Source organism: Harmonia axyridis, chromosome 4, assembly GCF_914767665.1.
Source record: "Harmonia axyridis chromosome 4, icHarAxyr1.1, whole genome shotgun sequence".
Taxonomy (NCBI): Eukaryota; Metazoa; Arthropoda; class Insecta; order Coleoptera; family Coccinellidae; genus Harmonia; species Harmonia axyridis.
The window spans coordinates 46,795,674-46,806,400 of record NC_059504.1 but is presented as its reverse complement, the minus strand read 5'-3'; the positions used below and the strand labels follow the sequence as shown (position 1 = coordinate 46,806,400).

The following is a 10,727-nucleotide window of genomic DNA, read 5'->3' as shown; positions in this document are numbered from 1 at the left end:
TTTTATCCATTACATTGAAAAATTCCGAAAGCGGACGTTGTGTATAATATGAAGAATAACTTCAACGCGCTCAGTGCGCCCTCTAGAAAGAGAGCCTTCAAACGCATCCTGTCTCCCTCTAGTCGCTACCCTGTAAAACGCAACCACCCCCGATCGAGTCTATCCACGGCGTCGCCGACTACCCTATCGATTTTGGGGGTTGATATGCTCGCGCATCTTTACGGAAATCACAAATTTCAGATTCGCAGCCGATGCTCCGACTCAAACGCGAGGTTTAGTTATCATCTGGGCCACATATCAATATAATCGAACGTGAATGTGAACCGACATCACAGTACGCGGATTTTCAAAACTGAAGAAGTCGTTTTAACATGTCCGAAACGTCGTTCACTCCTTTGCGCGTATCGGTGGGCTGCCCTGAATAGTGATGAGAGTCTAACTTTGCCGTCTAGTGAGCGATTTTCGACAGAGCCATGGTGAAATAGTGACAGTGTGATGAGCGGTGAGACGTTATGAACATGTTGTTTGGTTACGGGGGGCCGGGACCCCCGTTGGGGGTCCTTTTTCTGGCACTGGTTGCTGTCTTGCACCTATCTACAGGCGTCGCGGCTGAAAAGAGTAAATACTGTAAGTCCCAATCTTTTCCTTCAATTTTTAAATTTTTCGCGATATTCTGTAATGTTGAATCTTGCATTTTGATCCATTTTTACGACGTAATTTTGAGAAATTTTTATTTCAAGTACAAATAGGGAAACAAATTCTATGAATTCGGAAATCTTGTCGACTAAAAATTAAAGATCAGTTGAAATTTTCGAAAACCCTTGAACGTATTTTATTTTGTACAATTTAACTAATAATTTCTTGAAAAAACTAAATCATCAACTCGCCAATTATCCATACTCTTTAAACATTCAGATACTTGAGAAATAAAATACATATTAACTTGAACGTACAATAATATTTCTTTTGAGACAACTTCTTATTCAAGGAAGGGATAAAGTTGTCGAGATGCTTGCATTTGAAATGTTCCTATTCTTTCTGATGAAAAACATTTTTGATTATACAAGGTGTCCTGTTAACTGTACATACTCTTATTACAGGGAAATTAGGTCTAGGAGAGATAGATTGATTATAAAAATTAATATCTGCCTAAGAAAGGTACAGGCCGAGTTTTCATATTTATGGAAATAATGACACCATCATCAGAACCAAACTTATCGGCGGAATTTATTGAAGATTGGGATGTTATTGATACATGCCGAGGTCGAGTTAGAGATATATTAATTATTTCAATATTCCAGGACCGGCCCCATTATTCCGTTCAGGTTGAAAATATCACTTCGTATTTCGAATTTGAAGTCATAAGAACATAAATTCAGCTTCATTACGCGGTATCACTCAAAGTTGTCATATCTAACTTTCTTTTTTAATATCATGTGTGTACTTAAAATGATTGCTTTATTTATGTGGTTGTGATTAAAATTGACAGATAAGACTTAAACCATTGGATTCATTTGGTTTTCTCATGAAACCATATTAATAGTTTTTTAAGGAAAACATTTCCCCCTCAATCTATGAAGGAAGAAAAAGCAATATATTTGGACTTTATTTCCTGTGATGTTAAATATAAATTATCCTTAGGAAAATTAAATAACTGAGTATAATGAATTTTTGAAATTGGCAAAGTTCGAAAAATTTTATTTATACAGGATTGATGTATCTTGTGAGAGTCGTGAATGAATATAAAGAGAGGAAATCTTCTTGAAAATACAGTGAACGTCTAGTAGATAATCAGAATTTGCCAACATTCAAATATCAATAATCAAAATTTTCGAATTTTGTTCAATTTCAAAATTCATAAAAAAGAATGTTAGATGTGACAACTTTGAGTGATACCGCGTATTGAAGCTGAATTTATTTTCTTCTTGGAAATCTTAACAATGATTTTAAATTCGGAATACAAATTGATATTTTCAACCTGAACACTTATTCAAATGAGGAATGATATGAGGCCGGTCCTGGAATATTGAAATAATTAATATCTCTCTAACCCGACCTCCGTATGTGTCAATAACATTCCAATTTTTGATAAATTCCGCCGATGAATTTGGTTCTGATGATGGTTTCAACATTTCCATGAATATGAAAACTCACCCTGAGGAATTAATTTTTTATAGTCAATCCGTACTCTCCTCGTCCTACTCTACCTCTGATAAGAGTATGTACAGTTACTTCCGGGATACCCTGTATAATAATTTAGCATATCTTTCCTTTTACTTATTCCAATAATAAATCTTTTATATCGTTTTAGGGAAAACTTTTAAACATCCTGACATTTTCACTTCTTTTTCCTCATGCTGAATACAGATTTTCTATAAAATAATAAGAACTATTCAATGGATTCGATCCTTAATTAACGTAAATTCATCAGAGCTGAAATAAAACAAAGCAATAATAATAATAATAATAATAATAATTTATTCATCCATAGCGTATTGGATACGTATTGGATAAGTCAATAAAACAACTAATTTGAGATTAGGAAATTACTTTTATTTTTTTCAGCTAAAACCTATTCACATGCGATTTGGTGAACAATTATTTTGTGCCACACCATCTCCAATCAACTGATTAAAAGGCAATTCTCAAAAATTAAGAGACATGTCTATAATTTTAATGAAATTGAAAACATAAAATGATAACTACCTCTCTAAACAGAAAAATAGTTTTATTTCATTTTACGAGTCACTTTTTTAATGAATTTAGAATTCTATGCAGAAAAAATGAATTCTGAGCAATTTACGATTTTTATGTAGGAATGTCACATTTCAATGATTATTCGATTTTATATGAAATAGCTTTATCGCATTGAACTTCTTTTATAATATTTGTTCTTCAAAAGTTATGGAGAGGATTTGGATTGCCACAAATTTCATATCACAGTATCACTATTGGATTACTAACTGACGTTATTTCTTTTTATTGTGAAATACAAACATCACATTCCGGAATGTATTGACCAAACAAGACATATCGAAATTCATATCAAAAAACTCATAAACTAAAACTTTCGGAACTATTCCAATAAAAAAGCAAGCTGACAAACCATCACAACTCACTCCTCAACCCTCTCATAACGATTCCATGGAACTTTTCAAAGTTTAGCCCTTTGCCACATGCCAAAGTCTTTGAAGTTATATTAAAGTTGTATCCGATCATTTAACCCAGTAACTGCGTCGATTACTTAGCAAGAAACTTTTGTTAAAATCTTTTGGGATCCTCTATAACTTCACTGTAAGGTTTTCATCAACCTTTGTTTTGCAGAACCAACGGGAGTCATTAGCGATCACGTGATTTATACAGGGTTTGCTTTCACCAGCAAAAAAATCTTCTTGAAGGTTTGGAGGAAAGTTAGAACTCCTTCACTAGAACTTTGAGCAAGGTCTATAATCCACTCACCGATAGGGACTTCTTGGTCAAACTGTAGAATGCCCTTCTGTTGGGCAGTGAACACGATGACTCCTGAAAGAAAATACCTATAAACTTGAAGTTTCTATTATTATGGTGACGTGATGGACACAAAATGTAACATAAAGACTGAAATCATTGTTTATTTATTTATTTATAGTTTTTGTTCATATCAATCCCCACTGGAGCTTTATTTGAAAATGGAGGCCCCATATTTTGAAATTTTGTCGACGCATGTTGTTGCTATTTGGGATTACTACGTCGATGAGTATTGCTGTCTTCTGACTTTTATCAATTAATAATATATTCGGTCTGTGAGAAACTGTTCCATCACTACCAACAGTACGATTCCATTTTGGAGAGTTAGTTCTCCATTATGGATTCCGGTCGGTACTTGAAGTATTACCTTTTTCAAGCAGTATTACCTCCTATATGGTTGCCAATTGTTGAGAAAGTATATTCCTTAATGCATCGTGTCTTTCTTCATATTCCTTACCTGCAAATATCTGCCATCCACACGTGATATGATGTTAGCTACTTGTTCGACGCTACAATGTCAACATGATTCTGGTTCACCCTGTTGAAATGTCTTCCATGCAGGTTCTTCTCCCTCATATTTGCAGTTTTTTTTGGGATATGTCTCTGACATACTTGAAAGATCTCGTAGATGTTCGTATGCCCATGAGCAAGTTCCATGATGTCCAGCAAATTCTTTATTCCTAGGCATGGTTGCCTTCTAAATGATCCTTTTTGTATGTTGCTTCTTTGTTTTTGTCATTATCAAAGTTCTCATTTTGCTGTATTGGTGGTCCTCACCATGTTCTTGCTCTTTGGAATTTCTTCTTCTTCAAGTACCTTTCCGATTCGAATATTGGAATTTATATTGGCAGTCATAAATTTGTTGGTAGCAGCTCGAAACAATTCTGCTGCAAGTTTTTTCCAAATCAGGTTCTCAGGTTCCGCAACCATGATATTCTACTTCTTCCTGGTCCTCTTTTGGAGTTTACATATTTGTAGAATTTTTCCGATTATTCTAATGAAATCAGTCTTTAATTCTTCTTTAATTATTTGATGGTTGATTCGTCGGTTTTGTTTCATTGCTTCAATGCTTCTGTATCTTGTTTATTTGAAACAATGATCGTTTCATCTCGAATTCTTTCTCGCACTACGCTGATACTACGACACTTGTCCAATCCGAATAACATACCATCATCCTTCGAAAAATTTGTTTACTAGTCAAGGTGGTTCTCATTGCTTTTTATTAGTTTTGAACACGTAAAATAAGTGATAGTTATACTCGTACTGTTGCCTCTGATGTTGAAACCCCTTTTCAGTAGCGTTTAGTTGTTTAGAGTGGGGGTTCAGCGCCAAGCAGAACATTAAAAGGTTCAAAGAGTCTGCCTGGAAACTCCCTTCCTAATTTGTTTAGTACATATGATTGGCGTGGAATGCTCGATGTTCAATGTCCAATTGGGCAATTGCACATCGCATACATCTAGAAAGTTCATTATTATTGCGTCGATTTCGTATAATTCCAAAATTTTTGTCACCAAGCCATGGAGAAGTGAGTCGAAAGCCATATTCTGTTTCTTATCAAACTCTGTAAGAAAAGGTTCCGTGTCTATAAATCCTTAATTACATGATAGAAACTATTATTAAATGTTTCTTTGATCCTAGTACATTCCTGGAGCATTATTTCATTATTATTATTATTATTAAAGCACCACACACAAGACCAGATTTCTGCGTCACCCGCTCCAACCTCTGCTAAAGCTTTGAATTTCGGAACAAAGCACATAATTGCCTCTTCGCTCCTCTCCAGGGATTACCCGAAACCTTAAACACTGCAAACTAATTGTTTATTCAATATTACTGCCCGCATATCCCACAAAGCAGCACATTTTCCTACGTTTGCCGAACGGATTTTCCATGCAAATCAACTTAGTGAAAAGCGTCATCCTCCACATCGAAAATTAACAACGGTCGTTGGTCTGCGTCACCTCCATATACTCGGAAATTGGCTTTATTGTTCGCTTGTTAATTTGGAGTAGGATTCTGGGGTGGCCCTGGCTTGAATCAGCCCCTAGCTCCTTTGATTGGGAGTCGCTTAGTCCATTATGTTATGAATATAATATGAACACAATTCTCGATAAAAATGATCTTATTCGCGGTTAGTAGAGAATTTGAGGTTGAACTCAACTCTGCTCAACCATTCGCTACTCTTGAAAGGGTGTATGGTGTAAGGAAACAATTACAAAGTCTTCAAAACATGCCCAATTTCTCAACTTCTATAAGCCAATGAGCTTCTGCAAGAACTGAGACAAACGGTTAAACTAGAAAAAAACAGAATTTGTTTTCTTAATAGTTTGAAATAACTGTTTTCCTAAAGAGAGTGGAAAATGATACTTTCCCGCACGTGAACAGGGCGGGAAATAAAGAAGCATATTAAAAAAAAAATAATATCGAAAAATTGGAGAGAAAAGCACTGACGTGAAGTCAAAACCTTTTGAGCATCAGTTAATTCAAGCGCAGTTTAATTAATACATTCCCCCAAGTTCACAAAATTCAGACGGTGAACGTCGAAATAGGAGTTTTGGTACCTTATTGATAATAAATTTTAAAATGCATTTTCTGCTTTCTCGAAATTTATTTCGTTAAACGGACAATTTTCCTTCATTTCTTCAATGTATGAATTTGCAATTGTTATTAGTTGTGGAAAGTTTAATACTAGAGGTATCCCCATTGATTCACTATTTTTTGAGGTCCGAAAATTGACCACAACTCATTAGTTAACTTGAAGGTACTAATAGGAATAATCGTTCAAAAAGTTTTGAGGAATTGTTAACAGGTCAATTGAAAAGTCCCCGGTCTACCATAGTAAAACACATTTTATTATTCAACATATTTGTCTTCTAGGGCGATACAGCGATTATAGCAATCTTCCAACTTATCGATACAATTTTTGTAGTTGTTGTAGATTTGTCTTTCGCTTCAAAATAGGCCTCATTTTCGGCGATTACTAATTCTTCATTGGCGCTAAATTTCTTTCCAGCGAGCATTCTTTTGAGGTTTGAGAACAGGAAAAAGTCGCTGGGGGCGAGATCTGGCGAATACGGTGGATGCAGAAGCAATTCGAAGCCAAATTCGTGCAATTTTGCCATTGTTTTCATTGTTTTGTTACACGACGCATTGCCTTGATGAAACAGCACCTTTTTTTCTTCAAATGGAGATGTTTTTTTAACGATTTCATCCTTTGAACTATCCAATAATGCTATATAATAATCGCTGTTGATGGTCTGGCCCTTTTGGAGGTAATCAATGAATATTATACCCTGCACATCCCAAAATACTGATGCCATAACCTTGCCAGCTGACTGTTGTGTTTTTCCTCGCTTTGGATTCGGTTCATCGTCTGCAGTCCACTCAGCTGACTGTCGATTGGACTTCAGAGTGAAATAATGTAGCCGTTCATCCATTGTCACATATTGAAGCAAAATTGTAGGTTTATTGCACTTAAACAGCTTCAAACACTGTTCAGAATCATTAAAACGTTGTTGCTTTTCATCAATTGTAAGCTCGCGCGGCACCCATTTTGTAAACAGCTTTCACATGTGCAAATATTCGTGAATGTACACGTTCGGATGATATCTTTACAATGTCTGCTATCTCGATCAACTTCACTTTACGGTAATTCAAAATTATTTTGTGAACTTTTTTGATTTTTTCGTGGGTGACAGCCTCTTTTGGGCGACCACTGCGTAAGCCGTCTTCGGTGCCCATTTCACCACTTTTAAACTTAGCATACCAATCAATGATGGTTGATTTTCCTGGTGCAGACCCCGGAAACTCTTCATCATGCCAAGATTTTGCTTCAACTGAATTTTTTCCTTTCAAAAAGCAATATTTTATCAGCACACGAAATTATTTGTTCCCATCTTTTCCAAATAACAAAAGTAGCTGCACTCACAACGTAATGTCTCACAAATTAATGGTTGGACTGCTGTTAAATTTTGACACGTATCGAAGGTTGGTTAATACCAACCTTCAAACTAAAAGTCATATGGATTTAATACTAGCACTGCCATCTGTGCATCAGATCGGAGACTTTTCAATTGGCCTTAAACTTTTGAATGTAATACAATTTCTTCAATTATTCTATTGATAATTTATGGATTTTTTATTGATATTAAAAATAATATTTAGGTACATATTCATGCTTCATCTAGATATTCGACTCCAGCGTAATAAAGATTAGAGAAGACTCCTCTTCAAGTCAGCTCTTTCGCTCCAATAGATCAGAATTATTGAATAGTATGGTAATGATACTTTTATCTCACTTGTATAGTGACTAACTCTTATTAAACTATGCCTCTTGAATGAAGAAGATATGAACATTAGAATTATATATTATTTTAAACTTTATGTCATCAGACCTACTTCAAATTGAACAGAAAGTTTTGCTTTCAACCGAATTAATTCGCACTTTATCCAATTTCGAAATAATATCATTTGTTCTAGAAAACCGTTCACTAAGAACTTTCTTGCCCAAGTTCCATGGCGTGCCTTCGCCCAGGGTCGTATTCCACCCTCTCCCCGTTCCCCGGCCTCCTTAGATAGGAATCGGCTGGTGCGAATTGAAGATATTAACACGGAGCATGAAGAAGATCCGTCAACCCGGAAGCAGATTTCGAACCGCCCGAAATTCAATTAACCGCCCGGTTGAATTTACGCCCAGAACCTCTCGCATCTTATTAAAAGTAAAATCTACATTCCTTGGGTAATGCATGGGGCGGACTTGGTCCCGAGCAAATTTTAAACGCAGACCTAAATTTTTTTTAGGGAGAGCAGGAATCCGGAGAATGCAAATTCCGGGTTCGACGTAGGGGTTGTTGATCCGGGAGGGGGATTGAACGGGATCGTTTTTGGGGGTTGGGGTTGATTGAGAAACCTTCGGCAATTTGGCCGATTTGATTTGGTGTTTTAGTCTAAATATTTAATTTGTTCTGTTCATTTTATTGATCTTTTGAAAGTTAGAAGTATTGTGACGTTTTTGATTTTCGAATATTGTAACGGAAATGGTCTCAATCCTACGTTTTGACTAAGTGTTTTCAAATCTATAAAAAATTTGTAAAACAAAATCGTGCGGAAATATCTCAGATTCGCAAAGATTTCACGATATTATTTATTATATGTTAGTACTCGGAACTGCCATCGATTCATCTATTATCTGTTAAATTTGTTTTCCTACAACTGCTATGAAAAGTAGCGTATTCTTCATAACTTACTCAATTTCAAAACTATGCATTGCTCATACTGTGGGAAATATTATTTCTCACGGCATTTTGCCCACACCTCGCTTGGTAGACCAATGAAATTGGGCTTTTGAGTCGTTTTCTCGATCGTGTGTTTGCGGCAGTCGCCTTTCAGGCTCGTGCCACAAACTTCCACACTCGCGAGAAATGTTGGACTTTCCCCACTTGTTGCACAATATACTATATACAGATAACAGTTGTGCCAACCAACATTTTTCAATGTGAGAATCCCTAAACGATATTCATGAAATTATTCGATTATTTTCAATAAAACTTCAGGGGATAAGAGAAAATAATTTTTAATACTCATACAGAAGGCTCATTCTAACACTTGTTCATTCAAAAACTAGACACTTCATGGCTCGTTTTCGAATTTTGAAATCGTGGAGGAATATCAATACCTTCTGCACTTGTATTATAATATTGATATTATATATATATTTACATAGGCGTAAAACTATGCTTCCTCCATTTTTTCCGAAATTCGAGGTTTTATTCTAAAAAACTGGTTATTGTCCATCGCTGGCCACTACTTTCTCCCATCTTTCGGGCAGCGTACGAATCCCGCGTTGAAGAAACTGGTCATCTTTTGAAGCGATCCACGAATCGATCCAATTTTTTACCTCTTCATAAGACCGGAAGTGCTGGTCAGTCAGACCGTGTGCCATTGATCGAATCAAGTGGTAGTCCGAGGAAGCAACGTCTGGAGAATACTGCAGGTGGAGTAGGTCTTCCCATTTCAACATTTCCAAGTATGTTTTGAGCACTTTCACAACATAGGGTCGAATATTGTCTATAAAATCACTTTATTGTATCTCTCGTTGTATTGTGGTCGTTTGTCTTTTAGTGCTCTGCTCAAACACATTAATTGCATTCGATGACGATCGTCTGTGACTGTTTCAGTCGGTTTCAACAACTCATAATACACTACGCCGTGCTGGTCCCATTAAATACTGAACATGACCTTGGAACCGTGAATATTCGATTTGGGCTTGAGATTATCGTAATGAGTTCATTTTTCGTCTCCAGTTAAAATGCGATGCAGAAAGGGATTTCGTCTTTGCCTTGCAAGCAGCTGTTCACAAGCAAACCCCATAATTTTTTGCGTTTAGGATTATCGTAATGAACTCATTTTTCGTCTTTAGTCACAATGCGATGCAAAAATCTCTTCCGTCTTTGCCTTGCAAGCAGCTGTTCACATGCAAACAAACGGCGTTCAACATATCTCGACCTCAACTCGTACGGCATCCAATTTCCTTATTTCTGAATCATTCCCATAACTTTCAGGCGTTTTGAAATGGCTGGTTGCGTCACTCCCAATGATCCTGCCAATTATTGTTGCGATTGACACGAGTCTTGATCAAGTAACGCCTTCAATTCTGCATCTTCGAAAACCTTCTCTCTTCGACGTCAAAATCATCATTCTTGAAGAGTTGAAAACACTCTCGGCACGTTCTTTCACTAGTAGCGGTTTCACCATAGGTATTTGAGAGCATTCAATGAAACTCAGCCGCCAATTTCTTGATATTTGAGCAGAAAATTAAAACTTCCCTCAAATCACGTAAGTTTGGCTCGAAAGCTGACATGAGAATAACTTTATGTTGCAGACACAAATCGACTAATATTTCGATGGCGTTATGTTTACGAATACCTAACATCTATGGGATATACATCTGTCAATCATGTCAATCATCTATTCGGATATACATCTGTCAATCATGTCGCACGGACGTGGTATTCGATGCTCTAGTTGTGATTTAAAAATAGATAGAAATGATGACTCTATTGAATGTGTAAAATGTAAAAATGATTTCCATGGTAAATGTGTTTTCTCATCAGTGGAAAATTATTTGAAGTTGCGTGATGAAAAAAAGGTTGAATCATTGGAGTTGTGTGACCTACTGCTAATGGAATTAATGTCTCATCCAAACAAAATTTGGATTGTAT

The 10,727-nt window shown here is 36.2% G+C and overlaps 1 protein-coding gene across 1 annotated transcript in view; it reads left to right on the top strand.

Annotated features, from left to right (window-relative positions):
- Positions 1-234: 234 nt before the first annotated feature.
- The window catches only part of LOC123679177, a 71,908-nt gene continuing 61,415 nt past the window's right edge, over positions 235-10,727 (top strand). The window contains exon 1 of the mRNA XM_045616608.1: positions 235-627. Coding sequence (XP_045472564.1) covers positions 513-627 — 115 coding nt within the window. The 5' untranslated portion in view covers positions 235-512. The remainder of the gene's footprint in view (positions 628-10,727) is intronic.